Below are 25,137 nucleotides of genomic sequence, written 5' to 3'. Positions count from 1 at the left end.
GCCCATGTACATGTTCTCTTCAATGATTGTCTTATGTCTTTGTATGTTTTTTTCTGATGGGAACCTATGAGGCTCTTGCCTTTTCCTAGTGTTGCTCCTGGTGTTGTGTGGTCGTGGGGTTTTCTTATAAAGTCACACACACAGGAATTTTCGTTCAGTTGTTCATAGTGAAACTGCCTGGCTTCAATGGGTAGAAGTGCGTCCTGCATTTTTGAAATTGTGCTTGTGCTGAGGGTTGAGATCTCCTAGTCTGCCTGCTTATATTTAGACATTTATTTTATAGAGAAACCAGGATAAAAGCATAAAACACATCCAAACGAGTTGTCTGGTTCTCCACAGCATTTGAGAGCATCCTGCCTCTGAGCACCGCCAGAAGGACTCAGTGCTTCCTGCTTCCTGGCTGCGCTGGAAGTAGCTCCTGGCAAGTTCCTGACTGAAGGCAGGGCTAGTTCCAGACAGTGAAGCATCTCAATTACATGTATTTCTTAAAAAGAGAAAATTTTTTAAAAGATGTTTTTATTGACTAGAGAGAGAGAGAGAGAGAGAGAGAGAGAGAGAGAGAGAGAGAGAGAAGGAAAGCATTGATCAGCTGTCTCGGCACAACCCCTACTGGGGAAGGAGCCCATCATCTGGGCATGTGCCCTAACTAGGACTCGAACTGGCAACCTTTTGGTGCATAGGATGACCGCCAACCAGCTGAGCCACACCAGCCAAGGCCTTAGTTACTGTATTTTTCAGTGTACAGATTTTTTTATCCACAGCTTATATTTTCATATTATTATGGGTAGAAATTATTTTAAACTAAGATAAAGTAATAAGAGGTTTTAGATTTAGAAGGAGTTTAGAAATTGAGTTCAGTATCTTCATCTTTTTGAGGAATATTTGGAAAAGAGACATTGAGCCACTGCCTCAGGTCATGTAGCTCAAGCAAAGATGGGATCGAAGCGTTGTTTTTGATTCTAGACTAGTTCAGTTTCTACTGTGTCTCTGGTTGGCTTCCTGATTTTTATCTTTCGCACTGAGTGAATATAAAGGAAAACATCCTTGGAATAGGAGACACTAGATTTCCTTTATATTTATAATTTCTCTCTCCAGGGATATTTATTTTGATGGTTTGTTGTTGCTGTTCTTCCCCCCCCCCCAACCCCCAAGAATTATTTCTGAAATGCTTACAAGGAAGGTCTTAATCTAGATTCAGCCACTTTGAGTAATAGCTCTAGTTCCATTTCTGTATCTTAAAGCCCATTTTTGTTGGGTGTCCTTGACACCATTATAAATCCATCCTATTTTTTGTAGAGCCATTCAAACACCGTACCTGTAATAGTTAAATTAAAAAGAGCAATGCAGCCGTGGCCGGTTTGGCTTAGTGGATAGAGCATCAGCCTGTGGACTGAAGGGACCTAGATTTGATTCTGGTCAAGGGCACATGCCTGGGATGTGGGCTCGATCCCCAGTTGGGGGCATGCAGGAAGCAGCCGATCAGTGATTCTCTCTCATTATTGATGTTTCTATCTCTCCCTCTCCCTTCCTTTCTGAAATCAATATATATATATATATATATATATATATATATGTATATATGTATATATATATATGTATATATATATATATATATATATATAGAGAGAGAGAGAGAGAGAGAGAGAGAGAGATGCAGTAGTATTAAAAGTAAAGACACCATCCCCATTTCTTTTCTGCTTTCCCTTTCACTTCCCAAAGGCAATTCATGTTAATGTTTTCTTATTTGATCTTTCAGGGTGGGGCAAAAGCAGGTTCATAGTTGTATCCACTTTCAAATACAGTAATTAATAAATAAAACAAGAATAAATGGTTTTGTAAGTAGGTTTACACTTGTGAGTACGTGAAACAGTTTATTCTTGAATTTTTACTTACTAGAGGCCCGATGCACGAAATTTGCACAAGGGGCTCGGCCCCTGACACTGCGGCTTTGTCCAGAAGGTTGTCTGGAAGGACGTCTGGTCTAATTAGCATATTACATTTTTATTACTATAGATTATTGTATTTGAAACTGGATACTACTGTGAACCTACTTTTGCCCCACCCTGTATGTGTACACAGACACACATATACACAAGTATAGATCCTTAAGAAAACCCACATAGACCATACGGTGTGTTTTATTTTGCAAATTACTGTGTTGATTGAATGCATGTTTATACATTTTTTTATGTTAGCACATACTAATATGTAGGTTTTTAAAAAGTTGCTCAGTATTATATTGGACAAATATTTTATAATTTATTATCTCCCTGTTGATGATTGTATCATTTTTGTTGTCATCATTGCAATCAATACCTCAGTGAATCCCTTTGTATATATACTGCCTTTGCTTTCATGAGAATAGTTGTAAGAGGAACTGTTGGTTAACACATGTGTTCATTTATAATTTTCCTAGATTTCTTCCAATTGCCCTTTAAAAAGGGGGCATTAAATTTACAATTCCATCTTTTGCATGTGAGAATGTTTGTTTATTCACATGTTTATTCACATGGTTATAATCAAACTATTTCATCGTTGCCAGTGTGATAGGGGAAAATTGTATCTTATTGTTTTAATTAAGCAGTTCTTTAGAATGAATTCAAACACATTTTTTTTAATGTTTATTGGTCATTTGAAACCATCCTGCCTGGACCTGTAGATGGGCTCCACAGCTCACCAGCTGTGTCAACCTGAGTAAATTACTCATGGGTCACTTCTGAGGATTAGATGAGTTAATATTTATCAAGTGCTCCAATCCATGCTTGGCAGCAGTGTTTGATATATAAGTATTTGTCAAAAGTAAAGATTTGAATTTCTCTGTCCTGCCTGTTCATTTAACCTATTTTTCTCTCAGGTTTGACAGCTGTTTTAATATTTTGGTAAGGTTAACCTTTGATCGTCTACTAGCTAGAGTTCTAAGCAAGTCAAGCATGTCATGTTTAATTTTGAGTTATCAAACCTTAAAAAAGTCATTGAAGGGATCCTTGATTTTTGACAGAATTAGTGAAGGATTCTGTTTTTATTCTGTAAGTTCAATGTTGAAAACTGACTGAGGGGTTACAGATCATTATTTCAGGGGGGTCAGCTTTCTGTCCCTGCTGTGTGAGAGTTTCGGTGCTGCTAATCTGATTAAACCTCTTAGAGCTCCGAGTCTTTAGCTCTAAGATTCTGAAGATTAGGAATTCTGGAGTTTCTCTCCCTCCATCCATGAAATTGTTACCATGGTTACTGGACTCCCCAAATCATACCCCAAATCCCTCTGGTTTATGGAAACAGCATCTTAAACATGAATAAGCACTCTGCTGGTTTGCCTTCAGAAAACTTAGTAAAAGTCCAGTTTGAACATACCCACTTGCTCTCTTTAAACAAGCTGTTTCATTTTCTGAACTTCAGTTTTCTTGCCTTATAAAATGAAGGTAATAATCTCTGTGTAAGTTAGTAATCATATAGGTCAAATGAAATGAAGGCTTTTGTTTTTTAGGCTTCAGGCATGATAATGTAGGGAATTTGTTTGTTTTGCCTTTACCACATGGTATCCTTGGTTTTGGGAAATGCCCATTAATCAAGGAAATAAAATATACAAATATTTCAATTTCTTTTGGGAGTTTTTTTATAGTTAAAAGTTGGATTCACCGGGAAGTGGATCCCCTGGGAGAAAATATGGCAGTACTAGTAAAAGGTTGCTCTTGGAGTGTATACTGTACATCAAATATCATGTTAAATGCTTATGAATAGTTACCGCACACAATCAATAGCTTATCAATAGAGGTTAAAGAACTAGCTTAAGACTACACAGTTACCAAGTGGCAGAGCCAGGATCTCACCCGTTTGTCTCTCTGTCTCCAAAGCCTGTGTGCAGGACAGTACAGCAGCCAGGTTGCTTAGGTTCAAGTCCTAGGTCAGGTTGCTTCATCTCACTGTTTCAGTTTTTGCATCTGTAGAATGGGGATGCTATCAGTACCAACTTCCTAGGATTGTTGGCTGTCTTGAGGATTCAGTGAGACACAAAGTACTTAGAACAGTGCCCGGATTATAGTAAACGTTTTATAAATGTTTGCTATTATTATAATTTATGGCAATTTCTGTGCCATTTTGGCTTCTTTGCTTTTCCACCCCTTGACCCTCCTTCCCAGGCGTTAGTAAATGGTGGCGTCTTAACTTTGTTTCGTTGGCCACTTCAGCTGCTGTAGATGGCGCAGAGGCTGCGGGACAGCCAGCGGGTCTTAGCGGAGTGCTGAGGGACAGTGGCTGTACACAGTCCAGGAGGGCACGTGTGTACTGGGTGGGGCAGGGGCGGGGGGAGGGGTGCGAGAGGAGGAATGTGAGCCCTGAGTGCAGGACTCCTTAGCAGAGTTCTGCACAGAGTGTGTGTGCATGACAGGTGTGGGGTTCTTTGCCTCGGCTTTGCGAGCACTGGCTCTAGTAGTTTCTGGTGATTCCGAAACCTGGCCGGTTTACTGGAGCTACTGTGACTCAGATTCCCATCAGGCCTCCTGACTCACTCACCAGCAGTGAGGCCTACTCTTCTGTATTGTTTAAAATGGTTTTTGAGAGAAGCAGCGATCAGACTGTCAATCCCCAGAAGGAAAGTAGGGGAGGGCGGGGGTAAGGGGAAGAGATCAACCGAAGGACTTGTATACGTGTATATAAGCCAAACCAATGGTCATGGACAACAGGGGGATGGGAGCATGAGTGTGCGGGGGTTGGGGGGAGGTTGGGGGTTAATGGTGCGGATGAGGACACATTTGTAATACCTTAACTAATAATAAAAAAAAAAAAAGGTTTTTGAACGAGTAGCCAGTATTGGGAGCCTCTGGCGTGCTCTTTGTTCCTGTGTGCATGCAGGGCCAGCCCCAGCCAGCCATGGCAGAGGAGTGTGTATGTGTGACTTTGAAAACACTCAGGGGAAAGAGCTCCCCGCTTTACCCAGTAAACCCTGTTCTTCGCAGCCTGGAAAGATAAATTTTAAATATAGATGTCCAAGCAGATGAGTGAAAGGATTCCATTACCGCAATGACAAGGGACGCTATTTGATCTAAGTCGTTTGTCAGTCTGTCTTATTCGGTTCTTGTGTTTGTGCCGGTTCCTCGTCAACATTTGCTATTGTCACACTCGCAAGTTAGACACACAAAAACTAATAGCTATTGGATACAATTCTGATGTTTGCTTTCCATGCAACTGCATGGAAAATGTTAGAGGGCGATTTTCCCAGAGTGAAACTCAGAGAATGAATGAAGTGAGTAGCTCGCATTCCGCTTTATATTTGAGAAATCACAATTAGAGTGGAATGTTAATACGGTCAGCTGTGGTGAGACAATATTGACATTGTTGCTAAGATATCTTACCCGGCATGTCATTGAGGCTGCTGTTTCAGCAACTGAGCAGTGGTTTATTTTTATTTTTATTTGTGGTGGTGATGCTGGAGGAGAAATACAGCAAATAAAATGACAGAGGCAGAAAGTGTAGTCATCTCATTCTCTCCCCACTCCCTGCCTCCGCAATGCAGGCCTGAAAAGGATCTTGTGAAATAGCCACATGTACACAATGGATTTAGGCTGCTTCTTTCTGGAATTGGTTGTATTGCATTTTTAATGTGTTTTTCTGGGGAAGAAACTTTAAATGCTGCCTAGAAGCTTTGAGGCGTTTCCCCCCAAATGTTTATAGATCCCATTTTCCTTGTAAGGGGTTGAAATACGATAAATGGCAGCAGCTCCCTTTTATTCTCTCTTTCTCTTGTAAGGAGGCCTGTTGGCAGCCAGCTTTGCTGACGGGACTGCCAGAGTGTGGATTTGAGTAGTTAGTGAGGGGGTGGTGTACTGGTTACGGTATTGTTCTAAAAGCCATTTCCCTCCACTTATTTTTCCACCCCCAAAATGTCAGCGTGTCCAATATGACAGAATGTTCCTGATGAGTATCATTCAGAGAAACATGACTTGCTAAATTATCTGTAGATGATAGTCAAAAATTCTTAAGCACCAAGCAGTACTCTGTGCTTGGTCTACACCGTGGTTAAGGGATCCACATGGCATGGGGAGGCAGACCAATGTGATTCCATGATGAGAAATTCTGACGGCCTGGGTTCAAACCTGGATTTTTCACTTAAAGCCTGTGAAAAACGTTAGCCATTGTTAAAACAAGTTCTGGCACTGGGCGCTATTGTTTGAAGAGGTCACCAGATAAAGTAAGAGGCCCTTTCTGCCCTATGGGGTGAAGGCTATTGTTCGGAAAACACACTTCCCGCAGGAGGAGGGAGTGGGGGCCGAAGGGGACAGTTGAGTGAAGCGTTTGAAGGCTGGGCTTGGGTTATAGTTTACTTGTCTTTTTAAAATCATAATGTCCCCACTGTTGAGTAATTAAACTAGCTTCTTAGGTAACATTTTTCTCCAGAAGGATTAAATTGAGCATGTATTTTCTGAGCCTTTGAGCATCTGAGAATGTTTTTCAGTTGACATTGCAGTTACTAGAAAGCTTGGTTCGGTTTTACTTGGTTGGATCATGCTGTTTGCCCCCTCAAGTTTCATAGGTGTTGTTTTTTGGACTTGTGACTTTTGGTGTTGGAGAAGTGTTGTGGGTGGAGCTGTGTCCTCCAAAAACAGGTAACTTTGAGGTCCCAACCCTCAGCACCTGTGAAAGTGACCTTATTTGGAAGTGGGGTCTTTGTAGGTGTAGATGAGCTCCTGCCGGTAAGGGTGAGCCCTAATCCATTATGACTGACACCCTTAGCAGAGAAGAATTCCCGTGGTGGTGGAGGCAGAGACTGACCACCAGAAACTAAGATAAAGGCATGGGCCAGATTCTCCCCCAGAGCCTTCACAGAGAGCATGGACCCTGCCAACAACTTGGTTTTGGACATCGAGTCTTCAGAAGTGTGAGGGTACACCCAGTTTATGGTTACATCAGCCCTGGGAACTAATACAAGAAGTCTGAGGGTGGTTAGGTGGGTGATTCCTTTGGGAGTCTCTGTGGTTTCGTAGCCCATTAATTTTTTAAAAACGATATACTTACCTGGATGCTGGTGATAATTTTTTCTTAAGCCATCAGGTTTTGCCAGGGTGAGTCCAGGTGTGGGTCTCCCTTCAGGGAAACTGCCTAGAGCCGTGGTCGGCAAACTGCGGCTCTCGAGCCACATGCGGCTCTTTGGCCCCTTGAGTGTGGCTCTTCCTAAGCCTTAGAAGTACCCTAATTAAGTTAATAACAATGTACCTACCTATATAGTTTAAGTTTAAGAAATTTGGCTCTCAAAAGAAATTTCAATCGTTGTACTGTTGATATTTGGCTCTGTTGACTAATGAGTTTGCCAACCACTGGCCTAGAGCATGGTGGGTCCTTTTACATCTGCAAAACCCAATTCAAAAAAGTTTTCTTTGAGTTTTAAAAATTAACTTATATCCTTATTTCTTCTCAGAAACACCTTGTGTTTTCCATATTTATAATAGTTTCTCACATTATAAAACTGACCCCTTTTCTGCATCCTGGGGAGACTGCCTCAAGCTTGAAGACATATATATATATATATATATGTATATGTATGTATATGTATATGTATATGTATATGTATATATGTAGATGTATATATTTATTTATTTATTGAGTTCAGAAAGGAAGGGAGAGGGAAATAGAAACATCAACAATGAGAGAGAATCATTGATCGGCTGCCTCCTGCACACCCCCTACTGGGGATCGAGCCTGCAATCCAGGCATGTGCCCTTGACCGGAAACTATAACCGGGGACCCTTCAGTCCGCTGATGCTCTTTCGACTGAGCCAAACCAGCTGGGGCACTGAGGACTTTTTGTAGTGTTAATTCTACTCTTCATGTCTGAAATGTGGATCCTAATTTAGCTATTGCCTTTTCTTTGCTCCTCTTTAATCGTAGTGTAACCTCTAGGTCAGTGGTTCTCAACCTTCTGGCCCTTTAAATACAGTTCCTCATGTTGTGACCCAACCATAAAATTATTTTCACTGCTACTTCATAACCCTAATGTTGCTACTGTTATGAATCGTCATGTAAATATCTGATATGCAGGATGGTCTTAGGTGAACCCTGTGAAAGGGTCGTTCGACTGCCAAAGGGGTCGCGACCCACAGGTTGAGAACCGCTGCTCTAGGTAAAGTAATCCAAAAGGAAACACCATAGGGAAGATGTGGAGGCCATGTTGCCCTACGAGCTACTGCGGGTGCCACGCAGTCTACCGAGTTTTTCTCTCAATCTTCTTTCTTTGGGTTTTCAAGAAGACATTTCCGTTCCCTTCGCTAATAAGCTAAGTTGCCTCAGTCTCCCACCACTTACTGTTTTTGGGGAGGGGTTTTGGCTTTTCATTGAAAGAGCATAGGTCTCATCAGATCACAGTCTGTGTAGAATAGAACTTCACTTAGCCACTTGCCAAGTCAGGCCATAGCAGGTGGCCCGTTTAGGCTTAACATCTTCACATCTACACATGGCTCAGTCCCATGTAAATCTAAAATATTCATAGGCAGTGTGTGCACATAGAAAAGATGTCAACCACAGAAAAGCGCATACCTTCATGCACACTCCTGTTCCCAGAGGCAGCCCCTGGCTCCCCGTGTGCCCTTCTAGAGCCCTTCCTGCATGTGCCTGTGTGAATGTTTACGTATATTTTTATATATAAACACAGCATGTGTGCTTGTGCATGCATACAGGTACCCACAGGAATACATCCATACACTCAAGGAATGTGCCGTTCGAATAATGGAAGCTTTTATTTTAATAGTCGGATGGTTGAGGATTCCCTCAAGTTCCTTTCCTTGTGCACCTCTCCCACCTCTTTGTCTTGTGATAGGAGCACACACCTTTCTGACCACCTTCTTGGGTCCGTGGTTATCACCCCAGCTGCACATGAGAATCCCCCGGGGGGCTTTGAGGACCAGGCCTGAGCCGTACCCCAGACCAGTCGGGACAGCCTCCCTGGAAGGACACGGGCTTCCTTCTGTGCCCTCGGGGAGCCCCTCATGTGTGGGAGCAGCGGGCCTGGCAGGTCTCAGAATCTGAGTGTGGTGGGTCCCATAGGACCCGGGTATCGAACACCTCTGATGAGGAAACGTAGAATAATGAGTTCCACGCCCGTTCAGGATGAACCCTGCAGGTTGCTGCCTCACTGCTTCCTTCACCCGGGCCAGGCAGAGTGGCAGGATGCTTTGTTCTGTGTGTCAGGAGTGGCATTTGCTGCCTTCACCCGGGCAGAGGGGGCAGGCCCCAAAGACGGCAAGAGTTAAGGAATTACAGTACACAGTGAAACGAGAAGAAACTATTTAGGGTGCCCGATGACTAAACATCTATCTCGGATCCACTTCGCTTGTATGGTAACAGCATAAGGTGTGACTGAAAGGAAATTAACGATCGCGGGGCCTGGGCGCCTCCCAAATGGAGTGTTCCAGGAGCGCCGTGGGGCTAATTAACCAGCCAGCACGAGAAGTGAGAACAGATGAGGGAACAGCTTCTTCCCTGCGTGGCCCAGTACTGCGTGTAGACAGACCTACATATACTATTTTTGGTTTTCCCTATTAAATACACAAACGGCGTCATGGTGAAAGGCCTATGTCAGTAGCCTTTTCGCAGGGCAGCGTTACCGAGAGAGAGAATGGACTCCGGATGGGACTGCCTGGGTTCAAGTTCAACTCTGCCGTGCGCCAGGGTCCTCGGGCAAGGTACTGGATGCTTTCTGGGCCTCAGTGTCCTTACTGAAGGAGGGGCATAAGGTTGGCACCTACTGCATGGGGTGGTTGGGAGGACAGGAGAGCATAGATATGAAGAGCCTGAAACCCTGTCCCAACACATAGTATGTCTAAAGAAACCATGTTTTTTATTTTTAAGGGTACCCCTCCGGGGCTTGGGAGTGGGGGTTTTTCTGCGTTCCTGTATTCTTAAAACTCAGCAACTCTAAATGATGACACGCCTTTAGGGGAAAACTTCAGCAATCAGAGGAAAGAAAAGCCAGCCCGTTTCCTCATCCTCTGTTTCAGGATATAAAGTACATTTGGTTCTGTAACATTGAGTATTAAGAATGAACGGTGAAGATAGTATGTACTGATTTCTGTTTAGAACCCACTTGGTCAAGTTTTGAAGACAAAAGGCTAAACTTGTCCTATTGACCAGGTCTTTCTGTGTTCTGGGGGGTTTGCTGCTTTGTTGCCTTTTAGCAGTATTGTTTGGGAATTAGTCACAACTGTGTGAATAATATTTTGGAAAATTGCTTTCTCAGAAACATTAATCGTTCTTTTTTTGAAAATGCGCATGAACAAAATCCGTCTGGCTGGATACTTGGGGAGATCCTATAAGATGTAAAATGGTTTAAAGTGCTTTCCGTCTCAGAGAGTGCCTTCCGAAGTCCCTGAAAATGATATTGGATCTTGTGGGAGGAAGTCTTTTCCAATTTTCTGGGTTTCTGTAAATAAATGTGAGTTATATGGTTATAAAACCTTATGTTGGAAAATATGTTTAAGAAACATTAGTGCACTCCCGGGCAGGGACGGTGTAAGAGATGCCTAACACATTTAATGCCCCAGTTAAGCGTATCGCCCAAGCCCCGATTTCTGGAACTGGCGACACAGACATCTTTTCTCTTTCTATTCAGAGCCTCCATTTCCCCTCCTCCACCTGGCCACTTCAACAGCACAATAAATGGAAACCTTATTTCCTGCATCTGCAGACCTATTTACCTGAATGTCTGAGCTCACCCTTGGCTTTCTTGGGTCTTTCTGAAATGTGCTTTTGCTTTCATCTCTCTGGCTCCATTGCTCTCGTTCTTTAAAGCCTCCTCTAATCCCGCACTCCGTGCACTTTAATCTGTAGGGCTGGGCCCGGCATTCTGCATAGCCGCCTTTAAGCATGCATTATCTCCCAGATTCCCATTCCTTCTCATTGTGCATTTATATCCCTTTTCACAGTCTGTAAATGTGTGTGTGGGGGGGGGGGGGGGGGGGGGGCGGGGGCAGGAAATAAAATGAACTATTATCAAAACCCACTTTTGCCAGTTTAAAACGCCTAATTGGATGCTTTCTCCCCTTTGATAGTTCCATTATCTTTGCGAACTGTGACTTGGATTTGCAGGTCTTTGTGTGTATGTTTGTGAGTATTTACTTATGTTTATTACAAATAGGAAGAACCTTATGCCCTGTGCCCTTTCTAGCCTTTTATTTTTGGAAATCAGAGAATTTTGACGATTTTAAAATAAGAAAGGGGTGTGTGTGTGTGTAAATGACAGACTGTATGTGACCTGTATAGCAAAAATGTGCGACCCCTTATAGCAGGGGTGGGGAATGTCCGGTCTGCAGGCCCTCAAAATCATTTGCTCTGGCCCTGCCCAGGCATTAGGGGTGAGTTAATTAAATGTTTGACCAAATATAGCAGGCTAGTTTTTAAGCTGATAATTGTGAATGGCCCACGAATGATGTTATAAATATCCAGATGGCCCTTGGCAGAAAAAAGGTTCCCCACCCCTGCCTTACAGATTTAACTCACTCAAAAGCATGTCTGTTTAGGAGAATTTCCTGTCCCCCCCCCCCCCCGCCCCCCAAGTAAAGTTCTTAATCGTGTAGGGTAGTGGGTACATCACAGCCTGAGCTGGCTGGTTGGGGAGACTGGGGGGGGGAAGCCCTAACCTTCTCGTCATGGTTAACCCCCATGCTCCAGCTTCCTGCCTGTGAAACAATGACTGGACCAGTGCTCTCTGGGATTACCAGCATCTCGGGCCGAGGGTGTAAATGTTCCACGGGAAACACCTGCCGGTGGAACGGGAGGAGGCCTGGCACATCCTCTGTGGTGGACATCGTGGTTTTCATATGCGGGAGAGGATGCACCATCCTCCCTTGCTGGGCCTTTCTGCAGCAGCGACATGAAGTGTGCTTCCCATCACTTTATTGAGGAGGGAATGACACAGATCACAGCTACAACAAAAACATGGATGCCAGCCTCAAAGAAATGTGCCAGCCCTGCTGGTCGTTGCCGTGACATGCTTTTAATTCCTCCTAAACTGCTTTAATAAGCATCTGCTGAGGAATGTTAAATCAGCGGAGAAATGCTGGTTTCTGTTGCGCAGACCATATCGTATAGTTCTCACGGATGCCCCTGAGAGAGCCTCGCCATCTGCCTGGCGTCGGCTGCCTCCTTGTGATGCGCTTGCCAGGCTGACTTTGACCTGAACCCCTTTGCCCTCGCGCAGTTAAAGCACCAGGCTCGACAGCTTCTGTCTTTAGCTTCTCAGCCACTGGATCACCCCGCGTGCTTTGTGCCTCCTGTTCATACGTAAAACGTCTCTCCCTTTCTTATAAAAGGAAGCTGGAAGCTAGGGATCGCTCATTGTGTCTGCAAAACAGACCAACTGAACAACATATTTGGGACTGATCTTACAGTGCGATTTCAAACTAAATTTGAAATGAAAACCCGTCCTTCCCAAACGTCATCTCTGAGTCACGTGTTATTGCCGACCGCATGGAACCAAAGTGCCCGAGCGCAGCTGTGCGAAGGCTGAAGGGCCTGGTGGCTGCAGCATGCCTTGGAAACTCCCCACCAGACTTGCAGTTAATGAAAATATTTGTACTGCTTGATATAAACAGGGTTCTAGGGCAGTTTTTCTAATTAGGAAACGCCAATTCTCTTTTAGCCTCGAATCCCCAATTTCTCTTGTAGCCCCTTAGAGCAGCGGTTCTCAACCTGTGGGTCGCAACCCCTTTGGCTGTCAAACGACCCTTTCACAGGGGTCACCTAAGACCATCCTGCATCTCAGATGTTTACATTACGATTCATAACAGTAGCAACATTACAGTTAGGAAGTAGCAACGAAAATAATTTTATGGTTGGGTTACAACATGAGGAACTGTATTTAAAGGGCCAGAAGGTTGAGAACTACTACCTTAGAGAATACTAAGTATTTAAGAAAATAAACCTGTCTCAGCAGTGAGCTTTACTTTTGATTTCTGGTATTGTCACAGTAGATGCATTTCTCCCTAATTTCGTGTTCCCATTCAAATTCAGGGAGTTGAAATCTGGGCTGGTTTTTTTTTGAAGTGAACATACCATGATTTTATTGTCATATAATCAAACAAAATATGAAGCTTAGAACTGGATCACTTGACCCTTTCTCTTCTTATCTCCTCCCAGTTCAAAATGCTTGCATCTCTTCATAGCCAGCATTCTCTTAGATCTGCAGTTAGGCTCAACGCATTCAAGCCTCAGCACAATCTTCTTTGTAGTTTTAGCCTTTTTTCAGAAAATCGGTTTAGTCTGCCCACCATAGCCACTTTGCTTCCTGTCATAACGCCGCTTTCCCTGTGCACACAGAGAATCCTTGCCCTTCTTGTACTGTGTTACTTTGTGGGGTTGATGCTTGCCACACTTCTTACAGAAAGTTCGGCGGGTTTTAGGAACGTTCACCATGTCCGCGAGAGCTATCAGCAGGGAAAGGAAGCTCTGGGCTGTTTTTATAAATACGTATATTTTTACTGATTTGGGAGAGGGGGGGAGAGAGAAAGAGAAACATTGATGAGAGAGAATCATTGATGGGCTGCCTCCTGCACGCCCCACTCTGGGGATCAAGCCCACAACCCAGGCATGTGCCCTGACCGGGAATGGAACTGTGACCTCCAGGTTGACACACAACTGCTGAGCTACTGGGCTGTTGTTTTTATAGGTCAGAAATATTCGTGTGTGAGTGGGAAAGACAGTGCCTGTCACCATGCCTGCTCCTGTCAGGCACCCCCCAGCCATTGACTGCCCAGGACGGGGCTATAGGGGCATAAGGGCAGCCACGGGCAGGGTGGTTCTCTTCTCACCACATGGAGACCCAGGGCCACCTCTTCAGGGCCCCACCTCACGTCCTTTGTGTGTAAACCCCCTGGGGTTGTGGGCTGTGGCCTCAGTGCTTTCCAGGTTCTCTGTCTCCCGGAGTTTCTTGCTAAACATCCAGAAATCAGGTGACCAGGCGCCATTCTTGCAGGCACAGCACCTGTTTGCATTCCTGAGATGACACCCATGAGCTGGCAGGGACTGGTCACGAGAGCCACTTGGATAGCATTTGTCAGTCTAGTTTGCTTGTGGAAAACTGTCTAAAGCTTTCCAGTTCTCCATATATTATTTAAAGGTTAAAGATGTTTTTAATCATCAGGATAAGGACTTACCTCCTCTGCCTGCACTTCGTCAGTTGCTTCTCAGCGGGGGACAGGGAGGAGTTGATGGGGCAAGAGGGACAGTAGGAGAAGCATCTGTGTCTGAGTGCTTGAGGCCTGGATTGGGGCGGGGATGGGGACGGTTTCTGGTGAGGCTGGTCCCGGCCTATATATTCTCTTCTCGGTTACATATGCAGTCCCTTCACTGTAATTGCATCCTCAGTATTTTTTCTTTGCATCTCCTTACTCTAGAATGTTTAATGTCATAACAGTAAGCTTGTTTGTCCTTTAGTTCATTTAGGGACTGAATGCCAAGGAGAACCTGCTTTAATAAGTGAGCCATGGTTCTGGTCTCGGGACGAAGGGTTTGGGCTGGTTGAGTTATAGGAGGGTCCACCCTATGCCATGGGGCGTGTGACCTGGGTCAGATGAGAGAGCTGGGGAGGAATGTTGAAGTAGGCCAGACTCTCTTGGACTTTTTTTTTGTTTGTTTTAGAGAACTGGTAGGAGGCCAGAGAATTGTGGAGTGGATCTTGTTTGAATCTATTCTATTGATACCTATGTAACCCCCTCCCTTTCTTTAGGCTGAAATTAAATCTTCTTGTGGGTCATTCATACTTGACCTTGATCTAATCTGAGATTAGTGGCTTTCTGAACCCATCGTTATGAATGAAACCAGACCAGTTGGTATGGTGCAGAAAAGGGTAGGGGGCAGTTTATTGATGCTTGAGCGGTGAAACCTGAAGTTTCTCTCACCGTGTTAAAAGTCCTTAAGAGTGGTAGAGAGGGGAAAAAAGTTGTTAAAAAAATTCAGTGCACACACATATGCTCTATGGGAATTACATTCTAAGAATGTAGTTCCTAGGAATTAAATTTGCTTCCACCTGTGATGGCTGGTCTAACCTAAGGTTTTCTTTCTCCACTCCAGGAGGTGACTTTGGTCCAGAGACCTCCCCTCCAGGCCTGCCCTCTGGCCTTGGTGGCGACTTTTCTGTGAGCAGCCTTCCTATGGCTGAGGACACCTATAGGGTGAGCTTGGCCAAGGGTGTCTCCATGTCACTGCCTTCATCACCTCTGCTGCCGAGACAGTCTCACTCGGTGCAATCAAGATCAAACAAAAAATCCCCAGGTAAGCAAGCAACAGAACAGCACCCAGACCAAGGTCTTGGTTATATACGCAATACACGCATTGAAATTAAGCAAAACTAGTGCCTATAAGAAATCTGGGAGCAGGTTTTTTCTTTGTACAATGACTTCTGAAAAAAAGGAAATCTTAAGAATTATGAATAGATTCATTTTCTTAGTTCAACTTGTATATAAAATATATTGATTACCCAGGCTAGACTTTTATAAAGATTCCAGATCTTGTTATCAATATTAACGTTAGCCATCGATTTTGTTGCTTTCTTGCTCATGAATTAGGGAACACTTTAATCTAAACACACTGGTGCATTTAAAGGTTTTGGATTTGGGCAAATGTAATCTGATAACAGCTATTACTACCGAGTGTCATACACCGATGTATTTTCTTTGATTACATCATCTGGCATTTGAACAGCTATAAAATTTAATTGTTCAGACTTGTAAAGTGGCAGGGATGGGATGGATGGATTATTTGGTTAAAGTCTTTTTCGCTTTCCTCACGCTTACCAACTTTTTATAGTTAACATTGCCAATACAAACCCAACGTTACTTAGCTTGGAGAGGTTATGAATCAGATGTGAGGAAAGCCTTTCCAAAATGCTGATACCTGGGGTCATAAAAGTCCGTTGACCTTCTTTCAGGCTCGCTGAGTACTTGTTTGCTGAGGGTGGGACGGTTGGGCCTTCCTGATTATGGGGCCAGTGCAGAATGCTCTCATCTACACGTCACGTGTTTGGAGTTAGTCTAAAATGTGCCCCGGACTGTAAAAATTGTGTTTGTTTTTCTGGCTTCCTCAATATTTGTGTTTCTTGATATCCTATGCATTATTTCAGAATTATTTAGTGGCTATTTGCAGTTTGTGGGGAGGTAAAATTAAGAAGGCAGCTTTTAAGGCTTTGACTGTTAGAAATGGCGCTATGAGTTGGTGAGTGTCCCAAATAGTTGATGATTCTAGAACTTTCTTATTTTGGACAACATTGTTTACAACCCAGTCATTCGCTGGAACTTGGAGACCTTTATGGTATGAAGCGATTTCCTGTGCCAAGGAATTTGACCTGTTTATCAGTATTTGGGGAAATTCCTGGAATGTGTTTTCTTCTCTTTGTCCTCCCCCAACCGCTGTATCTCTGGCAGATTTCTTCTTTTAAATCACAATTTCCATCCTGCCTTTCTATAAACTCTGCACAGTGCTTTACTTTTCCTCTTATCAGCCACATCGCTTGTCCTTTGCCCCTGAAGTCGTGTGTTTATGCACTTCCCACGTCTGATGGTTAGGGACCGGGCAGGTGTCTTCTCTAAGCATCCCTCATCTATATAAAATAGATAATAGAATTCGAGCCCATCTGGACTCCTGAGGGACCTCGGTGGAGGGCAATGGCGAGTGCAGAGAGTGGATTGTTCTGACAGTTTCCCCGTGGTCTGTGCTACTGCAGATGACTTGTTGCTTGAGTCCTGGGACAAGCACACACTAGAGAGAGACAGGGATACTGCATTTCAGATATAGTTTCATTATTAATAACAAATTCACTCTTGTTTTAGTAGGACTTAAACCTGCCTTTAAAATATATTTTTATTGATTTTAGAGAGAGGAAGGGAGAGGGTGCCTCCGGCACACCCCCCACCGGAGATTAAACCTGCAGCCCTGGTGTGTGCCCTGACTGGGAATCGACACTCCTGGTTTATGGGCGACACTCAATCACTGAACCACACTGGCCAGGCTTAAATCTTCTTTTTAACTGCATTTGTTTTTTCCAGCTTCATTGAGATACAACTGACACATATCCATACAACTTTATATCTGTATGTATTGGAAAATGATTACATACAGGCTAGTGAATGCATCCATCACCTCACACAGTTACAGTTTATTTATTTGGTTAGTTAGTGGCACTTCGGTGGGACGTTGGGTAGCAGCAGAAGTCCCTGACAGGCCTTGGTCCTGTGTCCTGACCACATGACATGTCTTTGGTTTTGAGAAAATATTCAAGAGTTTGTTTTTCTCCGTAGGGACAACATTTACTTCTGCTAAAATCTTTGCAAGGCCTTATGAATAGAAGGAAGTAGTTCTGCAACATTCAGCCTTTTCATGGAGTGAAGGAAATATTCTCCATATTAGAAAAAGTGGGCCCAAATGCTAACTAAACACACTCAGCAGGTTCTTCTCCAGCGGAGCCGTGCGTGTGTCGTGCCCAGATCTGTGTCTCCCAGTGGTACCTCGGCTTTATTTTCTTCATCATTTTTATTCGAAAAGGAATGGTAAGGGCAGAGAAGCTTGCTTAACAATGGCAGTGACTCAGACTCCATCAGACAAAGAAACAGCATTTTCCCCACAGCGCCTTACACACAGATTTCTGTCTAAGCCATATTGTTGGAAAACTATCCAGAGCCCTGATGGTCTACCTGCCTGTAAAAATAGCTGGCATATGGTCGTGCACGTGCACTGGATGTAAAAACGGCCATCTATTTAAAAAGGTAGCCCGTGGTTGCTAACCCTACAGCAATCACGGTGTGCTGTGTGTGCAGCGCCCCAGGTGTGGAGCCCTCCACCTGAGCGGGATCCTGTCATCTTTCAGATCCAGCTCTGAAACTACCTTGATGACTGTTGTTCTTATCTTTAAGACAAAACCCCTTTCTTTCTCTTTTAAGAAGGTGCTTAAAAAAAACACACACACACCACCAAACCTGTTTTACTTGTTTGGATAGAAACTCTTCACTAATTGATGCTAATCAAGAAACTGTCAAGGACCAAAACTATTTATTCTGGCAAAGGTCAAATTCCATAAACCCCTGTAATAGGCACTCACACAGCCCATATTAATGAAAGTTTGTGTACGGGTACAGTTGGTGGTTAGCTCCTGGGCCATGGGAACTCTGGGCCAGACACTGTTTCATTAACCTTGCAGTACTGTGACCCTGCATTTTACGTGACTGAGCTTCTTACATTCCACTTAGATTCCTAATTATTATTTTTATTTCCTGTCCTCCTATCTTGCTCCATTTGTTTATATATTTTTTACTGCTAGTTGAAAGATGCAGTTTTCTGAGTATTTCAAATTCGGGTTGTTGTTTTTTTTTCTAAATGGAAAAATACATTTTCTGGTCATGAAAACAAGGACCAGGGTCCATTAAAGTAATTCTGTGGCTAGTGCAAGCCTTTCTGGATTAAGAATTCATTAATGTTTGTAATGTATCCTTTTGTCTTCCAGAGAAGAGCAAAGCCCATTTCCTGTGGTTTGTTTATTAGTAACATCATTAGTTACTTTCTATCTGGATTACATTTCCCAGGTCACTTCAGGCCCATTATGAAACAATCCAAAGGTACTGCATGAAGGAGAAGCAGCCTTTTAAAACGCTGATGGTGGGGACAGCAGATGGTGACAAGTGGGTGATGCTGCTTTTCTCTCGTCATTGCCTGTATGGGGGGACTGGGTCCTGCCGGCTGTTTGCACCTTTGCTGCTCCCAGTTCCAGGTCTGTCTCTGTTGACAGAGCTGATGTAGCAGTTGTGAAAACCCCTCTGGCTGTCTGTTTCTTTAAGGCGGAAAAGCTCAAAGCAGACAGGCTGTAAAGTGGAAGTCATTCTGCCCTTTGATTCTTGGACCTTGAGTTCATGTCTGCCAGGCCCCGCCCTCCCTCACCCGCTAGAGCAGCGGTTCTCAACCTGTGGGTCGCGACCCCTTTGGGGGTCGAACAACCCTTTCACAGGGGTCGCCAAAGACCATCGGAAAACACATATATAATTACATATTGTTTTTGTGATTAATCACTATGCTTTAATTATGTTTAGTTTGTAACAATGAAAATACATCCTGAAATCAGATATTTACATAACGATTCATAACAGTAGCAAAATTACAGTTATGAAGTAGCAACGAAAATAATTTTATGGTTGGGGGTCACCACAACATGAGGAACTGTATTAAAGGGTCGCGGCATTAGGAAGGTTGAGAACCACTGCGCTAGAGGGTTTCTTGTAGAAAACTGGAGATCCCAGCTTAGAGGCAGGACTACTCTTAGCGTTTTGATTTTTCTAGTTTTTTTATTTTTAATCGACTCCACCTAAACCTGAGACCACATGTGCTCTGCCTTTTTTCATTTAATAGTATATCGTGAGTAGTTTGCAATTTGCTTGAAGAACTTGATATTTAATGTCCATTGTTTCCATTTCCCATTCCTGATTTTTAACGAATTTTAATGTACGGTCAGTAGTGTTCATTACATTCACAGAGTTGTGCAGCCTGTCTCCAGAACTCCCGATGTGAATGTTTTTGTCCAGTCATCTCAGTAATTTGTAATACACAGCTGGTATCTCAACAGTGGCGGTTCCCAGCAGTGGAATTATTGAACTAAGTGGACTGCGTATTTAAAGATTCTGGATACATACTGTCCAGCCACTTTCCAGAAAAGCCGCATTGATTTCGCATGCCCTCTGGCATTCTCAAAGACGCTTCTTTTGGAGCGAACCTCTTCTGGGAACAGTGTTAAGTGGATGGTGCTGGTAGGTGCTTTGTCCGGCTGAGTTGAGAACTCCCAAGAATTAGAACGAGGAGGCTGAGGAAGTCATTCTGGAACCTTCCTGGTTTGAACTTCTTTTGTCTACACCTCTCCGACAATTTCCATTTTCTTTCTTTCTACAATACTGTCGGGAATTATCACAGCTGAGTCAGGTCAAGTTCAAGGTCAGAACAACACTCAGCTGGCTTCCACTTTTAGCTGCCACCCCAGATGTGTGCTTTGTGGTGAGGATCCTGGAGGATCATAGACAAGTTAGCGTTGGCAAGGCCTCTATCGCACATCCATCAGGCCTATTTGCAGATACGGAACCAAAGACGGCTCATCTGTATGGAACTTGCCCCAATGTACCAGTATTGGCGGATCTTGGCCTAAGCCCAGGTACCCCCCTCTGTCTCCAGCACATTCTCCTATGCCGTCTGCACTGTTCTGTCTGTCCATTGTTGGCCCATGGGCTGTTCATGATGTGGCTTTGTGTTCTGGCTGCATGTACATGGGGAAGTCATAGGCTTACAGTTGTCCACACGTGTGTCTGTGAGGCTCCTTCTCCGGGCGGTGGAGCATAACACAGAGAGCGCGCAGTCCAGCAAGCTAGTTCTGGGCTCTGCCTTCACCTCTGAGTGGTCAGGGATCTGGCCTGCAGCAAGGACAGTTTTGCCTGCTGTGGTCAACAGGACAACATTCTGTTTTTCTCCTGGAGGCTCGTTAGAGCAGCGGTTCTCAACCTGTGGGTCGCGACATCTTTAGCGGTCGAACGACCCTTTCACAGGGTTCGCCTAAGACCATCATGCGTATCAGATATTTACATTATGATTCATAACAGTAGCAACATTACAGTTAGGAAGTAGCAACGAAAATAATTTTATGGTTGGGTCACAACATGAGGAACTGTATTTAAAGGGCCAGAAGGTTGAGAACCACTGCGTTAGAGGGCAGCCTCCTCCGAGGAGTTGATGGCCCTGCCTGTGCGTACTTCCATGTTGTCACCATGACAGGACACACACACTTTCTGTTCTGTGTTCACACCTAGAACCGGGTGCCTGCATTTGCCCCACTGTGAAGCTAGGACGTTTGTGTGTCATGTATTCCCCTGCCCCTGAGTCCTGGTTCACCCAAATAGGATTTGGCTGTTCCCTGAAACCACCCCAGAGTTTTAAAGAATCCTGATGCCTGGGTTGTACCTTCAGAGATTCTGATTGGATGCATATGAGGCATGGCCTGAGCATGGGGGTTTCTTAAAAGCTTCCCAGGCGATTCACACATGTACCACTGAGGAAGAATGTGATTATCTCATTTCTTTTCAGGTAAATACATAGGTATTTGTTATCTTTATTTTCTAAATTTTAGAAGTGATATTGGAGTAGGAAAATACATTACAAAAATATACAGAATAAAGATACAGTAAATCTTGGTTCCCTTCATACCCCAGAAAACAACTACTTCTGACGCTTGGTTGAATGTCTTTCCTGCCCTGTTTCTGTAGTGACGTATTTGCCCATTCCCCCAACCACTGGACAAGTAAGAGGTTCCCAGTTTTCCACTAAATAAAGAACAGCAGAAGAACATTCTTGAATATTAATTTAAAGGCATCTTTCATTAAGCAGACCAACAATTTTCAACCTTTTTTGTTTCATGGCACACATAAACTAATTACTACAATTCTGCAGCACACCAGAAAATATATTTTTTGCCGATCTGACAAAAAAATAAGTATCATTTTGATTCATTCACACCAGATGGCTATTGTTGTGTTGGCTGTTGTCATTTTTTAAATTTGATAGACTAAGTAAAAAGAGGTCAGTGCCCCTGACTAAATCGTCAGGTATTGCAAGCATGGCACACCAGCTGAAAATCACTGGAATAGACTATAAAAGTGGGATTATTGGGTAAAAACTTATTAATGTCCAGAATGAGTTTTTATATACTTGCCAGAGGCCTGATACACAAAATTCGTGCAAGAGTAGGCCTTCCTTCCCCCGGCTGCCGGCACCGGCTTCCTTCTGGCACCCGGGACCCAGGCTTCCTTAGCAGCCCCAGCTTTGTCCAGAAGGTCATCCGGAAGGATGTCCGGTCTAATTAGCATATTACACTTTTATTATTATAGATTGGTTATGTGTGCTTTTTTCTTTGGGGAATGTTTGTAATAGTTGGCCTCTGTTCTACTGGGGTAATATCTGTGTCTTACTGAATTATCACAGCTTTCTTGTTTGTTTTAAGGCTATCAGTCATGTAGGTTATTAAAAATTTTTTCCCAGTTCATCATTTTCCTCTTAATTAGGTTTACAGTGTTTTATGACTCACAGAAGTTTTTTATTTTCTCAAATTAAATTTTTTTCACTGTGATTTATCCCATTGTATTTTTTAAAAAACAGCTTTATTGAGATATTTTACATAACATATAACTCATTCATTTAAAGTTTACAGTTCAGTGAGTTGTGTTTTGGTTTTTTTTGAGCATTTTTACAGGGTTACGAAACCATCATTACAATCTAATTATAGAACATTTTTATCTCTTTAAAAAATTCTCATCAGCACTCACTCCACATCCCTTCCAACCCACCTCCCATCTCAAACCCCTATCCCCTGCTTTAAGCAACCACTAATCTGCTTCCTGCTTCTACATGTGGCCTATTCTGGGCATTTCATATAAATAGAATCATATTATATCTAGTCTCTTGTGACTTGGCTTTTTGCAGGTAACTGTGTCTTCTAGGTTCATCCATGTTGTAGCATGTGTCACTACTTCATTCTATTTCATTGCCAAATATTTTCGTCTATGTGCGTACCACACTTTAAAAATCCATTCTTCAGTTTATGACATATGGGTTGTTTCCTCTTTTGTATAATGAACCGTGCTGCTGTGAGCATGTATGTATGTATGTATTGTTTTTTGTGTGGATGTATCCTCGGGTTGTACCTGGCAGTGGGATTGTGCCATCATATGGCAGCTCTGTTGGTGATCGAGCCTGCAACCCTGACCTGGAATTGAACCGGCGACCTCCTGGTACATGGGATGACCCTCAACCAACTTAGACATACCAGCTAGGTTCTTTTTCATACTTTTGGTAATATGTTTCAGTCACAGAATTTTTTATTTTGATGTAGTCCAATTTATTTTTTGTTGCTGTCCTTTGATGTCATATATCTAAGACACCGTTGCCTAATCCATGGTCACAGAGACTTGCCCCTTCGTTTTCTCCTAAGGGGCTTTCTGGTTTTAACTCTTACATGTAGGCCTGCCATCCCTTTGGTGAGTCCATACTTTTGTGTACGGTGTGAGGTCGGAGCCAACTTCACTCTTTTACATGTGGATATCCAGTTGTCGCAGCAGCATTTATGGAAAAGATCATTCTTTGCCCATTGAGTGGTCTTAGATTGATCCAGGCATTGCTGTGCCCTGAACCAGCCTTGTTGTCCCATGTACCCCTTTGCGAATTCTCTTCCCTGTGCCCTAGGCCAGAACTTTCCCTGTCAGAGTTGGCGTGGCTTGCATCTCTGCTTCATTCAGCCTTCCTTTGTGTCTCTCCTTTTCCCTATGTGAGAAGTCACTTCTTACTGTACACCTTCCGTAGCATGGTACGCCAACTCCGTACGCCCTGGTGCGCTGGGAGCTCCTAGTCTTTGTTTGTTTCCCTTGGAGCCTGGAACACAGCGTCTGAGCCCCTCCTTCAGTCACCCTTGTGAGGGGCACAGGTGTGCACCTGTTAAGTGAATGAGATTTCAGTAGTGGGTATTCGTCAACGGCGTATGGTTGGTTGAAATACTAATGGACACGGCAATGTAAACATAATGCTCCGTTACATTTATAAAGCTAGGAGCACACCTTCCCTCATCTAGAGAGAGCTGACACTTTAATTAAGGTCCTAGCTCTCTCTCAGGGCCTTGCTCTCATCAGGCAGTGAGCAAAGGGGAGTATGTTTTAAATATATTTTTATTGATTTCAGAGAGGGAGAGGGAGGGAGAGAGAGATGAATGATGAGAGAATCATCAATCTGTTGCCTCCTGCAGGCCCCACACTGAGGACTGAGCCTACAACCTGGGCATGTGCCCTTGACCGGGAATTGAACCGTGACCTCTTGGTTCATAGGTCGATGCTCAACCACTGAGCCACGCTGGCAGAGCAAGAGGAGTATGTGTTAAACAGGGCTTGCTGGCAGCCTTCTCTGCCCTCCTTCTCTGTGTTCCTGCCACTCTCTGCGTTCTCAGGCTTGGGCATGTTTGCTGCATGCCCCCCCCCCCCCCCAAGGTGAATGGTGACTGCAGGTTTTATCCCTCACACTGTATAGCAGTGTCAGCTGTACCTGTGGTGGTGTCAGATGGCTCCGATGGCGGCTGGAACCAGCCCAACCCCATGCTTAGAAACGAGCCTTTTTATCTCAAGAAAATTGATGGGGGCAGGGGCAAGTGGCGGGGGAATCTTCTTTCTGGTCGTATCTGACTCACGGAGAAGCAGAAGCCCAGGGAAGCCATGGCATCTCCGTCGCACAGGAATGAACGTTAGTGTCGAGGAGGAAGAGGCAGAAGGGGAGACCGATGTTGCAGCTTGAAGCCTCCCGTTGGCTGGGGAACAAGTCTGTGTGGACACGGTGGCTGGCTGTGCTCCGGACGAGGGGCAGGGTGTGCAGAGGCCGAGTGGGGAAGTAAAGTGAGCGCGGGGTGGTGGTGTAGGAGAGAGGCCCGGAGAATGAGGTGCCTCACCCAAGGGAACATGGACCAGCGGGAAAGTCTCAGTAGTGGGGCCTAGAGCCTTGTAACCTGCGAGCTTTGTCTCGCTCGGAGGGCTTACATAGAGTAATAGCTAACTGTGCTCCACAGGGAACCCTTTCTCCGCACAAAGGTTCTGAGAAATACAACTGAGGAAACTCTTCCGAGGAGATGTAGCTTTCTTGTTACTTCCATTACCAACGAAGTCCTCTTTTATTGGTTATGGGTCCTAATTGGCCGATGATGAGTTCACTTAAAAAAAAAAAAAAGATTTTGTCCTAACCGGTTTGGCTCAGTGGATAGAGTGTCGGCCTGTGGACTCAAGGGTCTCTGGTTCGATTCCGGTCAAGGGCATGTACCTTGGTTGTGGACACATACCCAGTAGGGGGTGTGCAGGAGGCAGCTGATTGATGTTTCTCTCTCATCGATGTTTCTAACTCTCTATCCCTCTCCCTTCCTCTGTGTAAAAATTCAATAAAATACGTTTTTTAAAAAGATTTTATTTATTTTTATTTATTATTATTATTTTTTAATCCTCACCCGAGGATATTTTTCCATTGATTTTTAGAGAGTGGAAGAGAGAGGGAAAGACAGAAATATCAGTGTGAGATAAACACATCGATTGGTTGCCTCCTGTATGCGCTCTGGCCAGGGCCTGG

The 25,137-nt window shown here is 44.0% G+C and overlaps 1 protein-coding gene and 1 pseudogene across 2 annotated transcripts in view; one reads left to right on the top strand and one right to left on the bottom strand.

Moving 5' to 3' along the window:
- The window catches only part of TANC1 (tetratricopeptide repeat, ankyrin repeat and coiled-coil containing 1), a 237,453-nt gene that overhangs the window by 89,991 nt on the left and 122,325 nt on the right, over positions 1 to 25,137 (top strand). Inside the window, exon 4 of the mRNA XM_081095903.1 lies at positions 15,049 to 15,249. Within this exon, the coding sequence (XP_080952029.1) occupies positions 15,049 to 15,249 (201 nt within the window). The remainder of the gene's footprint in view (positions 1 to 15,048; positions 15,250 to 25,137) is intronic.
- LOC308522423 (large ribosomal subunit protein eL42-like) lies at positions 13,072 to 13,392 on the bottom strand (annotated as a pseudogene). Its single transcript has one exon. The product of its transcript is annotated as a large ribosomal subunit protein eL42-like (transcript).

This window comes from Myotis nattereri (assembly GCF_964212035.1).
Source record: "Myotis nattereri genome assembly, chromosome: 7".
NCBI lineage: Eukaryota > Metazoa > Chordata > Mammalia > Chiroptera > Vespertilionidae > Myotis > Myotis nattereri.
Note: the sequence above shows the minus strand (reverse complement) of the source record. Positions and strands in the feature narration are given on the sequence as shown.